The sequence below is a fragment of the Pelodiscus sinensis genome, chromosome 17 (genome assembly GCF_049634645.1).
Source record: "Pelodiscus sinensis isolate JC-2024 chromosome 17, ASM4963464v1, whole genome shotgun sequence".
In the NCBI taxonomy this organism is placed as follows: domain Eukaryota; kingdom Metazoa; phylum Chordata; order Testudines; family Trionychidae; genus Pelodiscus; species Pelodiscus sinensis.
Window position 1 is genome coordinate 26,102,783 of NC_134727.1, and position 26,696 is coordinate 26,129,478.

Below are 26,696 nucleotides of genomic sequence, written 5' to 3' on the forward strand. Positions count from 1 at the left end.
GCTTACCTCAGTTCCCCAGGTAACACAGCCAACTGCCTCCTCAGTTCTTCTCTGACCGCCGCCGGCTTCAGTCACAGAAGAGCAGTTGCCCTACTTCACCTTAGCCTTTAAATTCCTGTTAAATGTTGTATTTAGGTTTTAGTTGAATTGTAAATAGTTTAGATTACTCTTATCTATCATTAAAGAGGGGGAAAAAAAGAGGAACAGAAATGGGGGAAGACTGGGAAGCTTCCCTAGCTCTTGGGGATTGGATGCTGGCTACTCTCCTCCTCCCCCTCCATCATCACACTGTTCTGCATGCTGACACCAGGCGTGTCGTAGGTGGATTCCATGACCACACTGGGGGAGCTGGCTGCCCCCCACAATATCGCATCCAGCTGCTCATGGTAGTGGCACATGTGAGGTGCTGCCTCAGGACATTGGCTCACCTCCTTTGCCTTATGGTAGGACTGCCTGGCTACGTCTAGACTGGCCCATTCTTCGGAAGAGGCATGCTAATTTCTAACTTTGGAATAGGGAAATCCGCGGGGGATTTAAATAAACATGGCCGCCGCTTTTTTCCCGGCTTGGGGAAAAGCCGGAAAAGAGCGTCCAGACTGAAGTAGGAATAAGAGATCCTCCAGAAAAGGGCTTTATTCCGGAGGATCGCGCCAGTCTGGACGCTCTTTTCCCCAAGCCGGAAAAAAAGCGGTGGCCATGTTTATTTAAATCCCGTGGGGGATATTTAAATCCCCTGCGGATTTCCCTATTCCAAAGTTAGAAATTAGCATGCCTCTTCCGAAGAAGGGGCCAGTCTAGACGTAGCCCCCGAGTGCTTTGATCTTTACTCAGTATGGCTGGGCATTCCTGGCAGGACCATAACAAGGGTGGGGCAAGCAGGGTGCTAGCTCTGGGCACATCATAATCGGGGCACAAAGATGCAATAAGTAAAAATAATCTGCAAAAGTAAGGAGAGGGGGGTGCATAATTAATGTATTGCCCTGAGCACAAAAATACCTACTTATGGTGTTGATCCCTGGAATATCCTTTAGCTGCCAAGCAGCTTACGATCCTTCCATATATGTCAGCATTCCTCTTGCCAGTTCGGCGTTCTGAGGGGATGGACTCCTCTCCCCATGCCTGGATGATGTCCAAGATCTCCTGGATACTCTGTGTTGGTGCCCTTCAGTGCCCCTGGGATCTGGTACCTGTGGGAGCAGAAGTATTGGAAGTCGTTGCGGTGTTTGGTGGAATGTTCAAACTCATCTTCACATGTGCTGTGGTGTGCTGCTCCCTCGGCATGGGCTCACAATTCTGGCCACACAGGAAATGCCACTCATTTCCCTGGGGCTTTATGACCTCTCCAGGAGAGCAGTAGAGGTGCAAGTGCTGGCCAGAGCAGTCACAGCGCAGAAGGGCTCCTCGAGGCCAATAGCCTTGACTTTCAGCCAACTCTATCTATGCCACCGTAAATTCAACCATGCAAGGTTGGCAGTAGCGTTACTCCTCATGGAAAGCAGGAGTACTGAAATCCACTTCAGTGGCTCCTAAGGGCATCACAACTGGCTCAATAGTGTAGACCATCACTTAGAAAATTGACCGTAGGTGGCTAAATTGGATGTAAAGTCCTGGAGTAGACCAGGTCCCCATGTCTCTGGGTTAGATCTGCATCGCCTTTGAATTTAATTTTCATGCCATGTGATAACCTCTATATCAATCACATTAAAAGTGGGGGGGGGGGAGGAGGAGGAAGTGAGACAGTGTTGGAATAACTCTGTCTAGAAATATCATTGTAATTATTAGAAGTTTTATGCTAAGTGCCTGAATACTTACACATGAGTAAAATTATTCACGCCTAAATTTTATAGGATAAGGTGCTAACATCTTGCCCGCTACACAGCTGTACTTTTTAAATCATTTTCATGTCTCTGACCCTGACAAAAGCTACTAAGGCTTCATCTACACTGCAGGATTTTGCGCAAAAGCATGTCCAGATCTCAACGTGCATCACAAAAGTGATGTGCTTTTGCGCAAGAGAGTGTCTACACTGCATGGACGCTCTCGCACAAGAAAGCTCTGAGCACCTGTGCTTTTTCTGATAGGGGTTTATTGCACAAGAAACCTCTTCAGAGCATCCACACCTGCCTTTTTGTGCAAGAGCAGTAGTAAAAAAAGGAGGTATTCTTTGTGGGGAAAGAAATAACTCTACTAGCAAAAGCTCTCTGTTCTGTCGATTTTTCTTGTGCAAAAGCGTGCTTGAGGTGGTTTTTGTGCAAAAACCTTATAGTGTAGACACAGCCTAAGTATTTTATATAGTATAAGAAGTTACCATTTTATCTCCTCTTAAGCTCCAGGAAGAAAATTCTATATTGAAACTACAACAGCAACCACTCCTAGTCTGTTTTTTATACCAGTTAGGCATTTCCCATGTTTTGAGTCCGGACTAAAAAAACAAAACAAAAAAACTGGAAGTGGAAAATGGCTCTTTAGTATTAGTGGGGAAAGGTTACAGGTCACAGTCAGTTGCTTGTATAATACTTTAGGGCCTAATTGTGCAGGCAGCTCTCATAGGAGCAGTCCTTGTTTGCTGAAGTCGAGGGGACTTCCCCAGGAGAAATTTAGGCCAAAATATCTCTTTGAAGGATTGTAACTGTAATTTCAGATGAATCACAGCCTATGTAAGAACTACCCTGGAATTATTTATATTATATATTTCAGTGATTAAAATAGATACATATTTGGTAGAGATTTGACTTAATTAGATATTAAGTCTTTTTGCAAATTGTATTTAAAAAGTGTAAAAGTAAATTACAGTTGGGTGCTTTTGATTTCAAGTGTTTCCAGCTTAAGGGGAAAACTACTTAATGCCGCCTGTATATTTTTGTGTGTGTATAATAGAATTGTGTACTCTTTGTGATTCCCTGATGCACGCAGTGTGTAAAAACCCAAGTCTAGTCAGAGGTCCTCTTCCTGTACACAAACTAGCAACAAGGAAGTTTCTCTCATTGCTTTCCACTACAGTTACCTTAATAGGTTATAAAAGTGCATAGTGAAAGGTAACTTCCTGTCACAATAATCTACTATATAGTTGAGAGACTTTGTCTGCTCACGAACTCATACTCATAGACTTTAAGGTCAGAAGGGACCATTATGATCATCTAGTCTGACCCCCTGCACAGTGCAGGCCACAGAATCTCGCCCACCCCTCTTAGAATAATCCTCTCACCTATGTCTCAGATATTGAAGCCTTCAAATACTTTGAAGGCCCCAACATGCAGAGAGTCCTTCAGCTGTGATCTGTGCCCAATGCTACAGAGGAAGGCGAAAAACCTCCAGGGCCTCTGCCAATCTACCCTGGAGGAAAATTCCTTCCTGACCCCAAATATGGCGATCGGCTAAACCCTGAGCATGTGGGCAAGACTCACCAGCCAGACACCCAGAAAGTTCCCTATAGCAACTCCTATCATCCCTCCATTGACCTATTTCCAACTGATAATGAATGGTCAATTAGTTACCACGATCATGTTATTTCATCCAACCATCCCCTTTATCTTAGAATCATAGAACTGGAAGAGACCTCAGAAGGTCGTCAAGTCCAGCCCCCCGCTCTAGGCAGGACCAATTCCATCTAAATCAACCCGGCCAGGGCTTTGTAAAGCCGAGACTTAAACACCTCTAGGGATGGAGACTCCACTACTTCCCTAGGTAACCCATTCCAATGCTTCACTACCCTCCTAGTAAAAATAGTTTTTCCTAATATCCAATCTGGACCTCTCCCACCACAACTTGAGACCATTGCTCCTTGTTCTGCCATCTGTCACTACTGAGAACAGCCTCTCTCCATCCTCTTTGGAACCTCCCTTCAGGAAGTTGAAGGCTGCTATCAAGTCCCCGCTCACTCTTCGCTTCTGCAGACTAAACAGACCCAAGTCCCTCAGCCTCTCCTTGTAGGTCATATGCTCCAGACCCCTAATCATTTTGGTTGCCCTCCGCTGGACCCTCTCCAATGCTTCCGCATCCTTTTTGTAGTGGGGGGCCCAACTCCTAAACAGTAAAATCAAGGACCACCAAATTCGCTATACAGCATCCTCTGATCATAACTTAAAGCAAGGTTAGGGTTTGGTTGTGCAGAAAAATAGGATGTGACTAGAATAGGATTGCTTCTCAGAAAACCATACAGAAAGGAGATAGGTGAAGGGACTAAATGAGGGCACCCCCCAATCTGGAACTGTCCCAGTCCTGAGCCTCCCATCCACCAGACACTTTAATGAGGGCAAGATGGCTGAAGCTCTCCCTTCCCAGATTTGTACAGGACATTGCTGGCTGTTCCCCTTCATCAGGGAGCAAGGGGACTGTGCACAGTTTTCTGCCCCTTACTCTGGCTGGGGAGCGCAGAGGGCAGATGAGCTGTGCACTTTGCTCTCCCTCCCTGACAGGAATAGGAAGGAGAAGAGCAAGAAGCCCTGATATGAATCTTGGAGGGAGGTGTCCCTGTGTCCCCTACTCATTCCCTTGTCCTGAGATCCTGCACTCCCTCTGCCTTGAGCCCCTCCTTAAAGACCCAAGCAATGCCAGGTAAATGTGCTAGTAATATTTTAAAAACTCATTCTGAGAGCTACTAAAGGAAATTACTTAGATTATTGAGAGTGTGTTTATCTGAATTAATCTGACAGCATGCAGTTTTACTTCACTCCATTTAGATAAACGGAAACTCATTAACCTTCATTAGTTAGCTTTTAGTTAACTTTGTACAAATGCAGAACTAGAAAACAATGCTAAAATGTGTGCATTGTAGGCACTGATGAGGAATCCTAAACTCCAAGCCAAAATTGTCCTTTAAATACATTATTTAAAGGTGCTTTCCCAAAGTATTTAATAGTTTGTGCAGAAACTTTTGGCTCCCTCTGATTCTTGTAAAACCCAATTTTAGGCTAAAGAGGGATACTTGCTTAAACTGTAATTTGTTTTCCTGCTTGTAGTAATGTTATAACTGTGTGGGTCCCAAAATATTAGAGGGGAGATGAATGAAAATCTTTTACTGGACTATTTTTTGTTGTTGGTGGTGAAAGAGAAAACAGAAGTTGGTCCAATAAAAGTTACTACCTCATCCAGCTTGTCTGTTTTCTTCCTGGTTCATTATTTTGTTGTTACCACTTTAAAGCTAGTTTGTAACATTTGGTTTGTTTATAATGTGAAGCTTCCTCTTCATGCAAATCTTCACCTTCCTTCTCTGGGTATTGTATAGTCTGAACCGCCCACGTGAGTCACTTTTGCTTTCATTCAGATACTGCACTGTGGCACAGTCTCTTAAATCTGTAACTGGCAACTCTTTATGAAGGAAAGAAAGTAAAAAGCTGGATCAGTGGGGGGGAGCCTCCTATTTTTTATACCAGAGTCTTCAATTCCCATTGTCTATATATACACACACACACACACATATTTTGGATTCAGCACCTAAATTCTGCTAAATCTGGCCAGTCTCTGGCTCTAACCACTCTAATTCTGCCATATGAAGAGAGAACAGCTGAATGCTCTTCTTACACCAAAAAACACCTGATCCCTAATGCAGCAGGATCCAGCAATGCTGGAAATAGGTCAATTTGGCACCTGGATTCTGCCAGGGTCTAGCTCTCCACAGATTCCACTGCCTAAACAGAAATCCTCTTTTGCCACTCTCGTTGCACCTGAGAACTCAGGAATTGTCCCATCAAAATAGAGAACAAGTGGCACTTCTAGCACTCGAGGAAGAAATTCTGGCCTCTAGTAAATCCTGGTAGAAGAAAGCTGTAAAGACTCACCTGCATCCCACTACATTTAGCTATTTGTGACTTCGGCCCCTCCTCCCCAGTTTTACCAATTAATGCAGTACCGTCAGATACAGTTTCTACCAGAATAATCCAGACCATACTGGAAAATGGAAATGTTTCCTAAGATGCCGAAACAATTTCTGAGTTACCAGATCAGACACTAGATCCCAGTTTTTTGCCTCCTTGCTGAGCTGGGGCCCATGAGGTTCGACTGTTGCATCTGGAGTCTATTCTCTATTTAGGCAGAGACTGTTTCCCCCCGAGGAGCAAAAATTCAGATCCGTCCGGCCGCCTGTACCCTGTCCTAGCGGTTTAAACCATTTGCTCTGAGGTGCACCGGGCCCTATGGGGGCTTTGCTGAGAGAGGGAGGTCTCTGCACACTCGTTCTGTATTTTTGTGGGCGGATCAGGGGAATCCTAGTTGGATCAAACAGGAGCTACGTGCAGGAGCAAGGCTGTTGCAATGGGATCCTGGCAGCCCCGGCGTTAGATTCGGTATCCTAGGAGAGCTTCGATTTGTTCTCCATTTAACAGTGGAATGGGAGGGGGTTGCTGCTGCGGCCAAAAAATAGCTGGATCTGTCCAGTTTTCCCCCGGCCCCACCAAAACCTAGCGGGCCTGCTTGAGCAGAAAAGCCCCCCACGTGGTGCTGGGGCCTCAGCCACTCAGCGGTGCACGGCCCCGGAGAAACCCCTCCCGGGCCCGCCTCCCTGCGATCCTCCTCTTCTGGCAGCTCCAAGTGACTAATTTTTGTCATATGACTGTGACACCAAATGGAGTCGGGTTCGCGGAACTAGCTGCCTGCCGGAGGAGTTCGCTGCTCCAGCCCCAGCGCCTCCGCTGGGTGCAGCGGGGAGAGAAGGAGGCTGGGGGGCAGCGGGGAGCAGCGCGCCCCAAAATGCCACCCACCTTGTTCCAGAAGCTCTTCAACAAGAAGCCCGGGCTGAGTTCTCCTGCCAGGGACTCCAGGGAGGAGTGTGTCTTCAGGTAACGCGGGGGGAGCCCTGGGCAGCCCTTCCCTCTCTCTCGCCCGTGCTCACAAACTTGGACCAGTTCGTTACTTTCTAGCCTGTTTGCCTGATGCAAACTACTCCTCGCCCCTGCTATGGAAGAGGCCAGAGAAGAGAGGATCGGGGGGGGGGGGTGATTTTGCGCTCTGTCTGGAGGGCTCTGGTGTGCAGGATTGGATACACTGACTGAGCTGGCCCCCTGCAATCCTCCCCTCCCCCGTTTGACACACACATTTGGTGTGTTGCCTCCTTTCCCTTCTTCCCAGCCCCTTTCCCGGGAGAGCCCTGGGAGTGGAGAGGCTTCTTGGCCTGGGTTCCTCCCGCTACACAAGAAGCTGGACGGAAATCCCTGATGCGCTTTTTGCAATGCACTGGGACGCATGCAACATTGTTTCTCCCGAGTGTTTCCTAAAGGTGCCCTCCGTCTATTCTCCTCCAACGCAACCCCTTGGGGATCCCGGCCCCCCGAGCCCTTCGCTCTGCAACAAGTCTTATTTTCATTGCCGTCCTTCTTTGTAAAAAAGTTGCAAAGCAGAAGTAGCCTCTTAGCGCTTCCCAAGATGGGTTGCTTCCTCTGATTAGGTTGTGACTCTTCCTTTTGGCGTGGGTTGGGATTTCTCGCTTCCCTTTCCCCGTCCTCCAATTCCTTTGTTAACTTTATTTTATTTTATTTTATTGCCTTTGATGTTTTGACGCACTTTTGAGGCTGCAGATTTAACAAGCCCCCTAAAAAAGACGCCATTCTTTTGACTTTCTTGAAGTGGCGAGGTGGTTGCTATCTGGAAAGAGCCACCTTAATAAATACTAAGAGGGAAGAGCAAATATGAAATGCAGGCTGCCAACAGAAGTGTAAGGTTACTCTTAAAATCTGTCATGATCTAACCACAACAAAACTGAATCCACTAAGCTTCCAAACACAAGACTGCAAGAAAAATGCTTGCACCCTCCTTACAAATGCTTCGCCACCTTTATCTCTTAACATTAAACGTTTCAATTTAAGCTGATTGTATGTGTAATTCCCTGTATTTCTAAAATGCTAACAGAATATGGTTTTTTGTTGTCTGGAGAAAGCAGATCCCTAGAGATCCAGGGACACCTGTGTGGTATAAGGACTTGAATTTGCAGTTTTTTATGAGGACTCCAGTGTAAAGTTAAAAATCAGGACCAGAACTACACTTTTGGCAGTTTGTCCCTATTGTAACTTATCAAAATTCTAAAAATAAGATTAAAGGTTGATCTAGCCAAAGGTATTTTAGGGTCTATAAAATAACAGTAGTAATGGATAGACAGAGCAATAACCATCTAGTAGATTTGTGTAGAAAAATCTGGTCTAGTTGCAAACTATTAATTTAAACCACTATCATGACTTTGTAACTGACATGTAAATAACACTTTGCATTTGTTGGTGTGAATTGCGGGGTGTGAATATTTACATTTTAAATTGACTGCTTGGAACAGCTCTCCATTTAATATTTTAAATATCTTTGTAAGTTACATTACACAATGTGATGGGTAACATGTAGACCTGAGGGCTGCCCTCTGGATCTGTACTGGATTACAGTACCATCTTTCTGTAGTTCCTGAGACCCAGTCACTGCAAACATCGGGGATGGTAAATACTAAACATACCCATTTATTCTCTCAAGAAAACCATTTTCACAGCATACTGATTGATCTTCCATGTTTTTATGAAATAACCTAGAATCCAGTGCCATAAATGTTGGAATACACCTGTAGCAAAATTGGTTTATAGCTTCCCAAACACCTCCATTTCATTTTCCAGCTGAGTAATTTATTTTATTTTACTGACATACTGGGTGGGCCAAAATTTCTTCTTTAACAGAGAGAGAGAGAGAGAGCCAATTATATTTTACCTGATTTTTATGCTGTCCAGACACTTCTTAATGATAAACTTCTACTGAGGATTTAGTGTACAACTCAACAGCTGTGTTCCATACACTAGGGATATTTAGGATTGTGTGTTGTAAGGAAGAAAATATTACTATATCATCTTCTGAGGTCTTCCTCCTCCCCTTTCTTTAATACAGAACACTGTGTGCCAGGACAGGATGCATATATTTAAAATTACCTCCCTGCTAGTACATTTAAGATATTTTTATATGATGAATCTGTTAGTGGACATATTCAGATTAAGTTTTATAATTTCAATATAAATGTAAATGGGGAAACATACTATGAAATGTTAATAAAAAGTGTCTTTCTAACGTTCTGTTACTATTATATTTTGCTAAACTGAATTTTCCAGTGTTAAAATTCTGAAAAATTGGTCTTTGTTAAGCGCTGTGCTAAAAATCAATGAAAAGCATAATAGTTATATTCTTATAAAAGAAAGTGAAAGTACATCCAATCCTTGGATAATGCACAGGATTCCTTTAAAGCTATAAGGTTATGAAACAGGTATTTTACTTTAAGATCTTGCCTGAATTCCAAATATTGTATGAAAGTAGAATCAGACTCATACTTCATGAAAAAGAATACAATTTCGCATATGATCTGGATAGCCCACTAGTTGCTGGTGAGCACTTAAATCTCCAGTGCATCCTCAAAATATTTGTTGTGTCTTGGTGAGAAGTTCAGATGGGGGCCGAGGATGGTCATGTGGTTAAAATACTAGCTTCTCTTTATAAGACCTAAATATTATTTTGTCACAGGCTTCCTTTATGCAAGTTGCATAATTTCTCTCTGCCTTAGTTTCTCTATCTATAAAATGGAGATAATTCTTAGCTAAGAAAGGCATGGGATGATGAACATGGTATGTGAAGGTTTGAAGGAATGTGCTATAGAAGGACAAAGTATTTATTAGAATATTAGGGATGAGACTTCAGAGAATGGGTGCATATGTTAGGCATATATGGCATTATCTTGCATCACTAAACTCAAAGATGCAATTGCTGTTGATCTCAATAGGAACAGAATTAGAGCCCTAAATCCTTATTGAGGTTCCTAGAGTAAGTGGCTCAGTTTTTCAAAGCACCCATCAGTTTTATTTTTGAAAAATTGGGTCACGTATTTCAGAGCCTAACTGGGACACATATTTAAAGGGAAAATAAGTCTTGGTCTGTGTATCTGGAGGCTGTTTCCTTCTTGAGGCAACAAGTATTGCTCTTCAGGCAACAGTTAAATAGAACATTGACGTGCAACTGTAATGCAGGGCTTTGGAACTGAGTAACTGACATGTGAGTGATATTAAGGTAACAAGGTGCAAGTTACTCATTTTTCCTTCACTATGAATACATTCTGCATTTGAGTCATGCTTACAAAATTGTAATGAAATTTTACCAGTGGAGACACATTCTGGAATCCTGAATTTAAAACACTTTAATGAAAGCAAATTTTACTTGCTTTTTCCCCCTCTCAAAAAAAATAAATCCCATGTGTGCGTGGAGTTTTGCAAGGCAAAATCAAGTGCAACTATGGGAAATGCTTCAGGAATGAGTGCTGATTAAGTTAGCAGTTGCAGAGTTTTGTGAGTTGTAATGTAGCACTACCTGATTTAGTATATCATGGCCCAATCCTTCAAACATTTCCATGCATGTGGAAATATTATCTTGGCTCCTTTTGAAAATCCTAGCTGAGATAATGAGGGGACCTGATAAATGTCTAGAAAATAGGGATGCTACTGAACGTTTAAAATGTTAACTGGTGAAATGCTAGATTTAACAGGTTAACCCTGGACCAGCCTTGCATCATTCCCTAGGCCCGCCTTGCAACGGGGCTGCTCCCGTCAGGCCAGGCCAAGCCAAGTTTGCTGTGCAGCACTGTGGGCTGGGGAGGGGAGGGGGGAGGCAGCTGCTCTTCCAGTTAACTGGTTACACAGGAAGCATGCCAATAAGGCTCATGCTTGCCAGTTGAAAGACAAATTCAAATTCTTAGAAAAGGAATTATATTTTCACACAATGCAAAACTAACTTGTGAAACTCTCTATGATCTCATTGAGGCCAGAAGCTGAGGAGTCAAAAAATGATTAGACATCTATGGACAACAAGAATATCCACATTATAATAGTAATTGTGCATTAAAAAGTACCCCTAGGAATTCTGGAAGGGATATAAACCTTTAATATGCTGGAGGCATAAAATAATCTATACTATAGGAGTAAACTTTTCTTGGGGCACTTTCCACCATAAACTAATTGCTGCAGGATTTCTTGAATCTTGTTCTGAAGCATCTGTTACTGGTCACTGCTGATGACAGAATGCTGGATTAGGCTGACCGCTGGTCTGGTAATTTGGCAATTCCTATATTTTTGTGTTCCTGTTATTAGAAACAAGTATGACAGTTCTTTGGAGTCCATCTAGATTTAAAATTGAGGGTGTACACATTTATAAAAGCTAGTAGTAATTCTATGCAATCAAAATTCTCCAATCTATGTACAAAAATAAAACAAAAAATTAAAATCTTCGTAAACAGATGAAAATCTGTTTTTCATCTTGCTAAACTGTCATCTTCACAATAAATCCTGAGTTGCACTGTTTATATTACTGAATGCTGGAGGCAGAGGCAGAAAGTGTACATTTACATTTATTTTGTGCTAATAGTGCATTACAGTTCTGTATTGATTGTCATCAGTTGCCTCAACATTCAGTTTGTTTACTTTTTCTGAAAATGAAATATTCTTTTATCACAAGTCAAAAACTCAGAAGGGATATTCATGATTTAATAGCAGGCTACATCTGTCTACACAGTTCAAGTGTGTTGCTCACTTTGAACCTTTTAAGAGATGGATCCTCAACCTCATTATAGACTCACCCCACTAATGTGAACAAATATAGGCCTATAATGGTTAATCTGGTTTGATGCATGCTTGTGTTCTGTGTACGACAGAGCCATTGAGCATCATTATGCTACAGAACAGTTTGGTGCACTTGAGTTCTCCTGTGCATCTAGCTATTTCTCCCCGTTAGTAGGAGGATAGACTGAACATGAGCGTTCCTTCAGGCCTGGGTTCCATAGACCCTCTCAGTGTGTTGTTTGATCTCAGAAGCTCTAAAGAATAATTTTCCAGTGTTGGGTGTTGTTCCATGAATGCCTGTCAGCTGTATTTTGCTCTTGTAAAAGCAACTATTATAGGGGTACAAATATATGGGAGTTATTCCAACTTAAAAATAAACCATACACATTCCTTCTCCTACTAAACAGCAGGGAGTATCTCTTCAGACATTTTCTCATGGATGCTCGTTGTGGGTGTTTATATATCTGAGGGAGAACACAATTTCCCAAATAAAAACAGGAATTCATTACTTTGGTGTCCCCTGCTTGTATAGGGACAAGGCCACTTGCAGCTATTCTGTAAACATACCTTCTTCCAGGGTCTTTCTGGAGTATAGACTGCTTGATTGATTAATGATCTGTCAGATTTCCAGTACTGTATAAGATCCGAGGTTGGCTATAGCGTAGTATATCCTGAAAGAAGATGAGGCAAGCATGAGTTTCAACTATGACTTCTGCCATCTTCTCTTGCAGTAGCTTTAACGTGTATCTTGACATTTTTAAAATTTTATTTATTTACCTTGAACATATCATGAATTTATGAGTAGAATGACAAAAATGCTCTAAAATCTAAAGGAGACAATTCATTTTGCATAGCCATCCCTCTCCTTTAATAACTGATTATATGCTTCTTCAGCTCCTTTTTTGAACTTTAAAATTAATGGAAAGGAATTAGTCTGAAATAAATTTCTAATCATGGGGGGTTACATCTTGGGACTGGATGCAGGTGATTTTTTTTAAAGGAGTGCTGGAATAAGGTTAATGAAGACTGTGAAAGGCTCGTCTTATAACCAAATGGAAGGCATTGATTGATAAAAACACAAACAGGATGTTGTTGTACAAAGCCACTTTACTTTGGTTTCCCCTCTTTTGCGTAAATTCGAGTTGGTGGCAGGAAGGGCTCTTCTGTATGCCCTTCCTTAACAGAAGAATTTATGAGATGCCTAAAAAAGCATATAGTCTATGGGAGTCAGACAGGGTGGAGGTGTTGTGTTATCAAGCTTTGGGCTTGAGCGTCCAGTGTAATTCAACCCAACTGATCTAGTTATTGCCAAAACCCCTTTAATGGAGTTACTATCTACAGCACACAAAAAGCCTCACTCCACCCAGTCAAAGGCCTTTTGTGCATCCATCAAAAGTGGGTAGTTTTGTGTCTGCTCAGCCTGGGTCCAGAGAATCAAACTTATCATTCCATCACTTTAGAAAACAATTTTAGTTCTATTAGATAAATATAGTTAACAAAAGTATTTAACAAGAATTCAAAAGACTCCTCAGGTAAGCCATTAGCCAGTCAAGCTGATGCACCCTCTTTGGAAATTGAAGCTTGTGCAGTCTAGGATATTGTATCAAAAAACTTAGCCACTTATAAAAAATTTTCAAGTCTTTTCAGCAGTCTTATTAAAGCTGATTTGTTCAAAACCCATATTGGTCAGGAACCTTATCTGGTTTTAATTTGGCAATAACTTCTAGTCTTTCCAACAATGTCAGGTGAACCTTTAGTTAAATACTGTTTAGCCTTCTTGAATTTAGAAGGTTTTTGCTCTACCAAAAAGCATTTTATAACCTCTTGTCAAAGCAGGTTCTGATTTAAAAAAAAATCTTGTATTTTATTAAGTTTATGTATCTAGGATTTTTGTATTAAATCCTGCTTTTTCTCATTAATTCTCTTGGTCTTTCCCCAAACCCTCTTTGTTATATCAGTGGAAAAGTCTCTGACTTCTGGGCTAACTAATTAGCTTGAGTTTTGCAAAGTTTATTATGTATCCAGTTCTCTCTTTACAAATTGTGCTGAAGTTGCCCTCCAGCTATGATCATTTTGGCTAGCATTATGAAAAATATTTTTAATGTGCCTTAACTACATTTCTTTTTCTAGAACGCTTATTTTAGATAGTTTTTCTTTACTTTGCTGAGACATTTTCTATCATTGATCCGTTGTGTATCTTTTCTTTGTTTTTCGGCACCCTCAAGCTCAGAAACAAAAAAGCATAATAGGTTCAGGTGAGCATCCCTGCAGGGTTGCAGAAGTGCTTAAACTTTTGATTAAGATGGCCACTATCCAGGTCTTGCTTTACACCAGGCCTGTGACAGGCTGAATTCCCTATAGGTCTAGGAGTCCAGATTCCTCTGCAGGCAGGCAAAAATGTACAATCATGGCTTAGGGCACAATGTCAACTTAAAAATCACATTTCTGTCTGAAAACTGTATACCTAATATAGTGACAAGCTAGCAGGTAAGATTATGAAAACTAAAGGAGATTAAGGTGTGTGTGTAGGCCTCCTCTACTTTTCTCACTTTATTTTATGTATTGATGGCACTTTGTGTATAATCAGTTTCATAGCGTCCATGTAAGGTCCCAAAATTTGGGCTGTGCTGTAAGCACCATGTAGGGGCAATGCATAGTTGTGCTGCTTCAGAAAGCAGACTGTGATACAACAAGTCATGGGAGAAGATTTTCAAAGGCACAGAGAGTAGATTGGCAAGTCAGGAGGACTTAGGTGCCTAGCTGCTTTAATGCCTTTGAAAATCTCCCCTTACTCCAGGGGGAATGTTCCCTAAACCAGCCTGATACCCACTGTATGCTCTACAGCTCCCTCCTCCCCTAAATATATGGGAGAGGTTGTGGTGGTTTGGGGAGAGAGGGGAAGAGGGAGGGTGTTGTCCAGTGATACAGGTAGCACCTTACATTCTCCTTGTAGGTGTACAGGATAGTCACAATCTGGCCCTTTTTTCAAGGAGAAACTGAGGAGGTGAAAAGGCCCTTCTAAACATCAGCAGAGGAAAAGAACATCCCTTTAACCTTTTTTTTTTTTTTTTTTTTTTTTTTTTTTTTAAGGGAATTAAAACATGTGAAATCAGCCAACTTCAAAACACTGAAATCCCCCTGTGTTTCTCTTAGTAATGTTACCTCTCCCTTGGCTGGGCCCTTTCCGTGGTCAAACACTTCTTTGATGTTGTGTAAGACAAGATTGTGTAGGCAGTAGTAAAGATCATGCCCTTGCTGTGATATGGGTATCAGCCCCCTGTATTCTCTGTGTTATCACTTCCTCATGTGAGGAGAGCACGAGTTTTATGAAGAAGGGTTGTGGTCGCTGACCTGCTGTAGGCTGCCTCTGGAACAGCGTGTTGCTGTGTTCCATTCCCAGTGTCTTGACTCTTCATTAGGATAATGTTATTTGAAAGAAAACTGGAGCAAATGAATTATATTGCTTCCTTTCCAACTCTGGAGTCTTAAGAGGTTAGACCTATGCAGTCTGATCTCTGAGCTAACCAATATATGGAGAAAGCCATTTCAATACCTGCTTAGATGGCATAGGTCTCCTAATCCTCTTGCCATCTGATTAGAGATGCTTCCTATGGCTAATTGTCATCTTTTTGCCAATGGTTAGCCTTGGATCTGTTTTGTCTAGCACATTCTTTGAAGAAAGTGTTACATGGATTTCTGGCTGCCCTTTCCTCCATTGGGTTGTCGTGGTGGCAAGTGAGCCAGATGCTGTGACATGGGGGAGGCTGAGGTTCAGTGGGCGTGGGAAAGGAAGCATGGGTTGGGTACTGTTTCCATGGTGATAGAGCAACCTTCAAAGCCAGGAGGTAAGTTGTCATTGTTCCCTTATGTGAAAACTACTTCCACATAATGGAGCACAAACACCCTTCCCCATAGTAAAGGGCACGTGGTTTTGGAGACTGAAGTAGGACGGGTTCTTTGAGGAGTTTGAGATGCTCTGGACAGCATCCTTCGGTTCCTCTTCCATGTTTGAGCTTAGGTGGAGGAGCTCAGGGGGCATGGAGTGTACAGTAGCCCCTGAAAGTCTCTCTCCCATGTGTACCCTGGGGAGGAAAATCCCTTTCCACCCCACCAGCACTGTTGGAGTGCTGATGCTTCTGGGGTTTTTGGTGCCTTCAGTGTTTTTCTCCAGGGGATATGGTCCTTGGTGTTTGTATTCTGCTGAGCTAAGACACAGTTAGAGTGGCATCCTAGAGTCAATTTGTTCTTTCTTTCAGAGTTCATTGTTGGATACACTGGCTCAAATAAGACAGAGGCTGAAACTTGATTTTATTTTGCTGTAATTCTGTCTTGGTTCTAAAAATGGCTACTTTATAGTATATTTTACAAGTGGAAAATAACGTGCATGACAGTTTCATGCTTGCAGGGTACTTTCTCTCCTGTTTCTACATCTGTAACAGAGTCTGCAAGATCATGTGACTGTGTAATTCCCAGAAAAATCCAGTGCTTGATTACACCTGTGTAAATCCGCCATTTAGTTACGGTGGACTTTTGTTAGTGTAACTGAGACCAGAATTTGACCCTAAGTCTTTTGCAAAGATCAGAGTTGGTGTGAGAGGGTGATTTTATGGGAGAGAAATTACATCAGCTAAATTCCATCAATTAAAAACAGAAAATAAATTTCAGTCATTTATAAATCCCTTGCTAATGCATCACTTAGTCTCACATATTCAGTGTGTAAAGTGGAGTGACTGCTTAAGGGATTCAGCCATAGAAATTTCTTTCAGAAGGGGCAGTCCCTTAGAAGGATTAATCATTTATTTCTGAAAATAAATGTAGAAGTGTGTTCCGTAGTCATCATGTACTATCTCAGTTTCAAAGAGGATTTTTTAATGATGCATTTTGGTTTTAATGTGCCAGTGAGACATCTATGTAAGGTAATTTGCAGGTATGTAGAAGAACAATTACCTGGCAACCTCTCCCTCTCAAAATCATGAAACCAATAGGTTGTGTAGATAATATTATTCAGAATAAAATGGTGTACTTTTCAGAGGTTTAGGAATAATTCCCGTGGTAATTAAAAGCAAAATACATTCATCATTGAAACATGTGAATTACAAGAGGAAGTAGTATTCAAAGTCATGCATAAGTCTGCAGTGTATATATTATTGTATAATACAAGCTCAGAATAGTTCTCACTACAGGAAGTTGGTTCTTCTGTCCTTGGCTTTAGCTGTCTCATAAACATGTGAGTTAGTAAATATACAAGTACCACCAAAATTATTTTCTTCCTTCCTTTCACAGTACTGTAAGCATGCAATCACCTTTAATTTTCATTTTGAGATGCTTATGACTGGTGACCTCTAGCTGTTCAAAACAAACCTAAATCCTAAAATCATAATTTAGATTATCACTCTAAGTGACTTTTGTATATAGCTTGAAACTGTGCTGATAAAAGAGACCACCTATTTGCCTCCGATTAGAAAGCTTTCTGGATTGATGGCCCCGTGGCACTCAGTAGTGAACAGGTCTGCTATAGTGAGCTCATAGACTCCACCTAATTCCTGAAGAAAAATCAGCAACACCTAGTGATTAATGGCATAAGCAGCTGATAGTTAGATATTTTTGTTAGGGATGTAAAATCCTGGTTAATCAGTTAACTGGTTAAACATTAGGTCAACCTAAAGTTTAATTGGTTAACTAAGTGGGATCCTGGTGGGGGACTACTGCAGCCTGTCTGGTGCAGCCTCCAGCCTGCAGGATTCCTGGCCCCGCCAGAGCAGCCTTTGTCCTCAACTGGCTGGGTTTCCCATAGACAGAGGCTAATCTGAATGTTGGAGCATCCCCTGCCTGTAGAAAGCCCAAGCCTACCATGAACAGAGGCTGATCCAGACAAGTGCAGCCCCTGTCTGTGGGGGGGCTAGAGCAGCCCCACTGCAGGGCTGGGAGCTGCTCCAGCTCCCACTGGATACCAGTTAACCTTTTACATCCCTAATATCCGTATGGAATGCTGTCTCGTATCCATTACCCCAAGGAGGAATCCTCATCAGAATTAATCTTCTTGGAACAGGAAAATTATCCATCCATGTCATCTCCATATTGCCTCTACTATGCTTTTCCATGCTTCCGTTACACCTCTGAAGGATTGGTCCTTTTCTTTCCAAGGTAAATAGTGTGATGCTTGCTAACAGGTTAAAACAAAAGGAAAAACTATGTAGCACTTTAAAGACTAACAAGATGGTTTAATAGGTGATGAGCTTTCATGGTTTAATCACCTATTAAAACATCTTGTTAGCCTTTAAAGTGCTACATAGTCTGATCTTGCTAAAACAAAAGGAAAAACTAACACGGCTATCTCTCTATTGCTACCAGGTTAGATGTTAATGAAGCTCAGCAGCAGATAGGAAAATGCATGTGCTTTGGAGCTGGGCTGGGCTGGTGTTTTGTCCTCTTAATCAGAGCATTTTTTAGTAGAAGGATATTGTGTGAACATCCAAAAATATGTCCTCAAATATATGTGCTGGAGTTCTGATATTAGGGACATGTTGCTGTTCTGTTCTAAATCTATGCATCTATTAGGTAAAGTTAAATGAAATGTCTCTAATGTTAAGCCAGTGAAGTGGCTTACGTAGCTGGCTGTTTAAAGGTAGACTGATCTCTGATAGATGACTAAAATAGTCATACAGAAAAAGGTTTTTCATTACTTAAACATATTCAATTGACTCAAGTTACTGGAAATTACTCTACTTTCTTAGTAGAAAAGGAAGTCCTCCTACCGACAAATTAGATGGTTATGAAGAAGCTGAAAAAAACTTGAATAAACTTAGTTTTTTATTACTCACATCTTTGGAATCCAGATCATGTACAGCACTGATCTTTATCAGGCAAGAATAAAATCCACATTTTTGATACACCACATAAAAAATCATATTAAAAGAGGCAAAGATCAGAATAGGCTAAAGCAGATTCTTATGGGGTGATGGATAACATAATCGTTGCATTAAAAAACGATTTTCCAGGTGAGCCAAAATAACATTTTGCTTTATATGTTAAGATTTTTTTCCTCACACCTGAACAAATTAAGTGAGCAAAAGCACCACAGTCTTAGAAAAGGAAGATAAATTAGGTGCACTGGTTACATTTCAGATGAATGCAGTTAGTTTAAAGATCAATGCATTGAACTACATCCTGATTAATGAAGTGCCATAATTCCATTAAACTTATATAAGTGTGCTGTGTGCGGGGGCACGGGGTGTTTCGCAGATACACAAGACTGATTCTTTCAAATTTTGGGGACAGAAGCTGTGAATTCTGGTTCTGAGAATTAGTATACATGCCATTCCCCATTGGCATAAGGAGACATTTTCCCACCTTCCTTTAGAATTTTTAATTTTAAGGTTATCCTTAATTTTTGTTTTCCTTTATTAACTTGCTGAAAAAGTCTTATAAATTGCGCCTGTGAGAGGACAATCTACAGTCAGATTGGACAGGGAGCCATATAAACAAAGTAAAACTCAGGAACTGTATTTGTTATTGAGGGGACAGGAAACCAGCACAGAGTACAGGGAATGTAACTCCAACACATCTCTACGTAGCACAGAAGAAAAATAGAAACAAAAGTAAACATATAAAGGGCCCAATATAGTGAAGGTGCTTAGTGTCCTTAACTCCAATTTAAGGCAAAGGGAATCAAAGCCACTCAATGCCATGAAAACTTTGGCCACTTATGGAGAACACATCAGAGTGAAGAAGTGAGAGAGACAGAATTGTGAGGACAGAATGAAACAGGAAGAAAGAGACCAGCGGGAGTAAGAAACAAGACCCTACTTCCCCAGATTCCTGCTTCTCTGTATTTGCTTTAATTAGGTACTTTTGCTTTCTTAGGTCTTGATGTGTGTGAGCACATGCTTAAGTCCATCCCTAATCAGCAAAAATTCTTACGTATGTCTCTGAATCGAGGCCGTTGATTGTTGTCTGCGTCAAGTTGCGTACTGGTTAAAGCTCTCTGGTCTAAGACTCACTGGTCTGGCAACATATATGGTCCAGCAAAGCCCTGGACCCGAAAGGTCCAATGGCAGAGGTGGAGGGTGGAGGCTGGTGGCAGGCAGCGGAGCTGATTGGTGGAGCTTGCAGCCTGGCAGAGCCAGTGGGGCAGTGGAGCCTAGTGGTCAGGGAAGGGAGGCTGACTCTTCCCCCCCATCAACCTCGAGATCCTGGGGGCCTGACTCCCATAGTATGGCAAAATCCCTTGTCTGGGGCACATGCCTGGGGATCTTGGGGATGCCAGACCAGGGAGATCCAACCTGTATTATGAAGCAGTGTGAGTTAGCAATATGAATTCTGTATGTATATACATTCACAGGCTCTGATCCTGTAAATGGACCCTGTGGGTACAAAAGGCGAGTTGTTTCCTTGATCAGGACCATAGTTTTTAGTGTGCTTTGGTGCTACATAAATATGTGATAATACCAGGATATTTAAAATAGCTTTGCCTCTTTTCTCCTTTCTCCCCTTTTCCTCTCTTACTTGTTGATATTTTAGTTATCTCTCTGTCTTGTTGTCACTTTTTCCCCTCTTTTGTTCCTTCCCTCCATTTACTCTCCATGCCCTGGCCAGAGGCTGCTCCCTTAGGGGCATGTCCATACTGCAGCCGGAAGCAATGCCCCCAGTCAAAATAGGCAGACCTGAGCTAGCCCATCTGACCCCCCAGGCTTGAGAGTGCAAGTTCCAGTCAGAGTGGCAATATCTACACCACTATTTTTAGCATGCTGCCTCCAGCCCTACTAGCAGGAGTCTGGCTGTCTTGGCTGGGAGGCTGGCTCCCAGCTCCAGTGTAGTGGTGCCCTGTGTGCCCTGGCTTGGGCCCCTTTACTCTTTATCAACAGACGCCTGTGCTGGCTCCACCTTCAACATGCTGCCTGCAGGGAACCAGCATTATTTTGAAATCTATGTTTGAAGGAAATAACATTAAAAATGGCACCTAATTAAAAACTAAAGTTGCTGTGAATGTTGGACGTAGGGTGGTCAGATATCCTGATATAAGGGGCTGTTAATCTTATATATGAAACTTTATATCTCCTCTGCCCCAAAAAATAAGTGTCCCCATTTTTCACACACACTGTCTGATCACTCTAGCTGGTTGTATAGTGGTGACATTCTGCCACTAATCTCTCAGCCCCCAATACACCCGCTTCTGTCTTTGGCAGCCTTCAGGGGCTCTACAATGAAACTTAGTGGCAGCAGTAAAGGGGAAGGAGGAGAGACACACACACAAAAGCATTAATGTACCTAATGCTGCATGTGCCTCTTTCTTCTATTTTCCTTGAATCTTCTCTGTTGTTCTCCCTGCTGGTGCAATCAATGTTCCTCTGCTTTGGAAAAGAAATTCACATTCTCTCTCTCTCCCTCTTTCTTTTAAAGAAACAAGTGAAGCCAGGTCATTTCCTCCCCTCCCCCTCCACAATCTTTGTCCTTTTCCAAATTACTCCTTTTCTGGAGGCCTGCTGTCTCAGCCTCTCCCTCTTTCGTGTCGCGTCTTGGTTTTGCACCACAGGCTGCAGAACAAAGGCTGCTCGGACCTTTACTCTGATAACTTTGACATGCCCTATGCCAAAGAGGGGAGCAGAGGACAGGAGCAGAGTGAGCAATTTTATTGCCAGCAGCGCCTTTAGAGACAGCAGCCTGAACGCAGCCTGGCAATACTGACAGCTCACGCCAGCCCACTTGTGAACCTTTCTTTCTAATTGATACAGCAGAATAAATGGCTTCTTGTCATGTTGTCAGTGGGTCACAACAGGATATCCATAGCACCCGCTTTCATAGGGTTCCCTTCGCAGATCATGTGAGCTGATTTAATAGAGGAAAAAAGCTGGACAAAAAATGCTAGTGTTCCTTTCTGCACTGGAGTGAGAGTCCAGCCAAATCTGTCCCTCCCCGAGGAATAGGGGGAACACTAGGTTTTTGTTCAAGCTTTTACATGAATGCCACATAATGTGCTTGCTGACACTGCTGGTATCCTGCAGGGATCAAATCAGCGCTGCACCAGGTTGTTCTGCTGCAGCATTGTTGTCTCACCAAGAGGCAGACAGGAGTCGCTCTAGCCACGCCAGAGTTGCTGCTGACCAGCGGTATTGGCCTACGTTGACTTGCATACACTCAGAACTAGTTCCTTAATGTTGGCAAGAAAAGCGGTGGATTTTAACAAATATTTTTAGTGTTTTTGTACCTAACTGCATAATGTCGTTTTTATCAGCTATTTCTGTTGACTGTATAAATTGTGAAGGCAAAACTTGATTGGTTTTGTGTGTGCCGCCTGAATCCAATGGTACAGACAGTGCTTATTCTAATGTGTACAGCTGGGTGTATTTCATTGCCTACATGGAATAAGGGGAGACAAGGTGGCTGTTTCTTCCTTAATTTTAAATTTCTGTTTTGAACTTTTTTGTTACGTTTGATCTATGAACCAAAGTGACATAGACCCTTACAGCCAGATTTTCAAAGTTATTTAGGCATGTAAAGATTAAGATAGAGGCCTAGTGGGATTTTCAAAAGTGCCGAAGCAGACTAGGAGCTTAGCTGCCATTGAAAATGCCAGTAGGTGCCCATCTGCATCTTTAAGCACCTATACACCTTTGGATGTGTGGCCCTGAATGCAGGAGATTATGTCCCATTTTCAAAAGTGACTTACATGCTTAGGAGCCTAAGTCTCACTGATAGTCAGCTGGACTTAAGATCCTAAACCGCTATGGCATTTCTGAAAACTTTACCCATAATCTCCATACAGCATGGCTGCATCTAGACTGGCATGATTGTCTGCAAATGCTTTTAATGGGAAAGTTTTTCCGTTAAAAGCATTTGTGGAAAAGAGCATCTAGATTGGCATGGACGCTTTTGCGCAAAAGCACTTTTTGTGGAAAAGCATCTGTGCCAATCTAGATGCGGTTTTGCACAAGAAAGCCCCGATCGCCATTTTCGCCATCAGGGCTTTTTTGCACAAAACAGTTCTCAGTTGTCTACACTGGCCCTCTTGTGCAAAAGCATTTGCGCAAGAGGGCTTTTTCCCCGAACGGGAGAGTCATTGTTTTTGCGGAAGAACACTGACAATCTTACATTCGATCGTCAGTGTTCTTGCGCAAATTCAAAGCGGCCAGTGTAGACAGCTGGCAAGTTTTTCCGCAAAAGCAAGTGCTTTTGCGGAAAAACTTGCCAGTCTAGACGCAGCCCAGATGTTCTTAAAAATGACTAGTGATTCTGGACATCCTACTTTAGATCAATGTTCCCTCTAGTCTTTTCCATCCATGTGCAGATTTTTTTCCACCTATGTGCAGAATGAATGTTATGTGCACTGAGGCATGTGCTAATGTGCACCACCAATATAAACAAAACCTAGCTGTGAGCACTCCTGTTAATCAGGTGGTAGCATCTAAATCTCTTCTGAATGGCTGCACAAGTGCACTGCTTACAGGGAACACTGCTTAAGATACCTAACAAAGCTTTATTTTCAGAATTTGGGTGCTCTACTTCTTCTTAAAATCCTATCCCCATTTAGATGGCTCAATTGGGGCACCCAAAATCATCTGTCACTTTTGAAAATATTGGCTGTGTATATGTTTTTCATGCACTGAAGATATATTATTTTCAACCTTGTGTCCTCATTATTGAACTGCTGTGTCTAGCATAATTCATGCCACCCAAGGAAAAAAAACCAGTCTAACTATAAATTCTCCTTCTGCAACAGTCTATAAACTCTCCTTTTCTCCATCATGCTGTTCATGGTCGGCTGAGTTCAATGAAAGGAGCATATGAGAGAGACAAAAAAATGATCAGTTGAGTGCCGCTCAAAAGTAGATTGCAATAATAACACGATTCTTTAAAATCCTCATTCATAAAAACGTTTTGTCCTTCTTCTTGTGCTTGACATTCAAGGCAACTCTATATAAAGCAGACCTGAGAAGACTGAGTCTAGATGTGTCTGGGTGTAATAATGCTGAAATATCTTGTAATTTTTTTTCTTTTGAGATGCTGGCCCAAACTGACTTATTGGAACAGAAATTTCAGCTGTCCCTGAACTATAAAACAAATTCAGTTTTATAAGTTTTAAGTTCCAGTTTAGGATCTGATTTGATTGACCAACATTCTAGAGATGGATTACAAATGCAACCCACCTTCCATAAATCCCTTCAACTAGCAGCGTGAAGGGATCCAAGGGCCTGGATTTGGCCTGTCTTTGCGTTGGTAATAGGTTATTTTTTCAATAGTTTGGGTTTGAGTAGGCAGTTCTCTGCAGCTAAGCACTGGTGATATGACAACACACCATCTCATTCCTGGTCTATATATGCATAACAAGAGAATAATGGTGTAAGGCCTCATCCACGAAGTCTCTGGGCATTAAACCATATACCCTCATACTAGCCGGCTATTTTTTCTCCTTATACTCAATTTTAAGCCTGTTAATAATCCTGTTAATGTCAATAGAATGACCCAGAGCTAACAGCTAACCATATGCAGAAGTGTTCTGCTGGATTGAGGGATCAGAACGTGCTCTGCATTTTGCAGGATCTAGTTTCTGGTTCACTTTTTTTCCTTAGCTGCCAGGCTACCCCATTTATCTCAGAGGTTAACTACTTTTGCACACCTCAGATGGAGCTGCTGTTCTGTGCAGTTTGTTCAGTCCATTCTTTGTCTTGATCTCTTTGCAGTTATAGAAAGGTAAAGTCAAGTTAAGTAATTTCTTTTAGGGTCTACTCTATACAAACCTACCAGAAATAGTTTCTAGTCACTTCAGAGCAGTGTTTCTTAAATTTTATAAGATCAAGGAACACCAAACAATATTTTTTTTTATGAGGAACACCAAGGATTTTTTGTTGGGGGGAAAAAAAATAATGTGTGTGTGGGGAGGGGGGGAAAGTTGGAGGGAAAGGTATTGAGGAAAAAAAAAGTCACCTGCCCTTTAAGGGCAAGTATTTTGAACTCTGTTGTTCTCCTCGGCACACTTCCAACTGCCTTGCGTGCCACAGAACACAGTTTAAGAAATACTGCTTTAGAATTCTTACATTGTAAAAGCACTGAGCCCCATCACTCTTTGCTATGGAGAATTGAGCAGTCAAAGACACTTTCTTCCTAGCATCCAAAGGGGCTTTTCCACTTTCTAGACCCAGCAAGGTAGAATTTGAGTGGGACTATTGAGTGCTTGAGTTTGAGCAAAGTTGCAGAGAACTACTCTCCTTGTAGGCAAACTACAGTACAGTCCCACTTTACCAGTTACTATCCTTTGGAGGCATCAGTATGATTACATACATCTGTTAAAGGATGTGCAGCTGCTTAGCCCAGGTTCATAGACCGGCTGTTGTTCTGAGCTGAGAAGGTGATCGGCAGATTGTCCAGTCACAGAACTGAATCAAATGGGGGTTCTGCAAACACAGGGGTTTGCAAGACTGGGCAAAAATGAGAGGGAGACAGTACCTTTTGATGACATCTGAAGCCACTGAAGTTAAATTGTCCAGGACAACCAGTTGTCCAAGGCAATTGTCTATCTCCACATCCCCATTAAGGCCGGATTGTAGAATGCTTCAACAGTCTCCAAAGGGTTGGTAGCACAGTTGGTTCTAAAACTGCAGTTACTCATTTTCCCCTCCCCCCATCCTGACTGATCTCTTTGAGAGTCGCTGTCACTGAAGTCTTGGCTCAGCAAGAGAGTCTGGATAATTTTAGGTCTAAGCAAAAGTACTTGTTAGATAACTACATAAAAGCTTTCGGTTCAACAGGTTAGTTGTGTGAGACATGTTCACTTTGGATTGTGCTAAGGATGTTCGGAAAGCACCGTCTTGGATCAGTCATATCCTCGTTTGTCATAGCAAGTGCTGGCTTCATCAGTATAATACAATTAATTAGTTAATCACTAGTTCAGTGCTATTCCTTTATGCTTTTGATTTTTTACGGTATGTATCAGAACTCTTTTTTTAATCAATATCAACAGTTTGGTGTCTTTCATAAGAATCATATACTGCATATGACACTGCCGTTTGTTATACCAAGTAAGGAATATGGAAGATGTATTCCCAGATATTGGTGGCCTAGTGTCCCTTTGCTGACGTTAATTAAAATGATTGGGCAAGAAAAAACTGACTACAGAAGAAATATAGTTTAGAACTTGGAGGAAACTTTGATTCTCTTCTGTTTCCTGCTTGACCACAGACTTTCAGGAAGACCTTGGGTGAATTGGTGTCTCTGTGCCTTGGTTTCCTATCTGTAATAAGGGGGGAAAGCACCTCCCATCCTCATTGCAGTGTGGTGAGGATAACTGCCTTACAGAGTGGGAGGTATTCAGACCCTATGGCTATGGGGCCATCTAAGTCGGGGATTGGCAACCAGGAATGGTGGGCCACATGAGTTACCCTTCTTCCCTTCACTGGACCGCAGCAGCCCACAGCCCGCTGGGGTTCATCTGTGGCCGTGGAGCCCCATATCTATTCCTCCTCCCCCACACATCTCTTGTGCACCAGAGCCCCGCATTTCCTGCTGCTTCCCATCCCTCCCAGGATTTTTGGAGGAGCCGCAAATTGCCTGATTTGCACTCTGTCCTGCTCCTTCCCCTCCATCCTCCCTTGCAGAGCTGGAACACTGACAATCAGCTGCTTGCTGTGTTCTAGCTCTGGGAGGGAGGAGGAAGAGCCGGATGGAGTGTGAATCAGGCAATTTGCGACTCCTCTGAAAGTGCTGGGAGGGAGGAGCAGGAAGTGTGGGGCTCCAGTGTCCCAGTAAGCGAGAGGCGCATAGGGAAGGGAGGCAGCCAGAAGCTTTGCAGGCTTAAGGTGGAGCCCCAGTGAGCTGCTTGTGGACCATGGGCTACATGTTGCCCACCACTGATCTTTGTAGAAAAGATAGAGAGCAATGCCCATGAATGTTAACCACTCAGGTCTCTTCCATCCCAGTATTGTATGAAAGGGGGGAAACCTCCAAACCTCATCAATTCACTGTTTCCCAGTGGGTCTTGTGTTATTTGCATCTTCAATTTATGTCCCAACCCACGTGTTGACTACCATGTTCAGTAACGTGTTTGCAGGATCAGGCTCATGAATTTTTAAGATATGCAGGGACTTAATTAAACAGCCACAGCTAGCCCAGGTCAGCTGACTCAGGATTTCAGGGCTTGGGCTATGGCACTGTAAA

At 42.3% G+C, this 26,696-nt stretch overlaps 1 protein-coding gene and 1 long non-coding RNA gene across 4 annotated transcripts in view; one reads left to right on the forward strand and one right to left on the reverse strand.

Annotated features, from left to right (window-relative positions):
- Nucleotides 1-22: 22 nt before the first annotated feature.
- Nucleotides 23-25,158, reverse strand: LOC102448309 (uncharacterized). Its single transcript, XR_012896354.1, has 4 exons — nucleotides 24,990-25,158; nucleotides 12,117-12,220; nucleotides 1,001-1,187; nucleotides 23-115 (listed from the first exon to the last, which is right to left on the reverse strand). It is a non-coding gene; the product is annotated as an uncharacterized LOC102448309 (long non-coding RNA).
- FNIP1 (folliculin interacting protein 1) overlaps nucleotides 6,521-26,696 on the forward strand; it is a 99,538-nt gene continuing 79,362 nt past the window's right edge. Inside the window, exon 1 of one of the 3 annotated variants that reach the window (XR_003087990.2) lies at nucleotides 6,521-6,773. Coding sequence is in view for 2 of the 3 variants with exons in the window: in XM_006116070.4 (XP_006116132.1) it covers nucleotides 6,544-6,773 (230 nt within the window). In the remaining variant the exon portion in view is untranslated. The remainder of the gene's footprint in view (nucleotides 6,774-26,696) is intronic. The other 2 variants (XM_006116070.4, XM_006116071.4) reach the window with 2 other exon arrangements.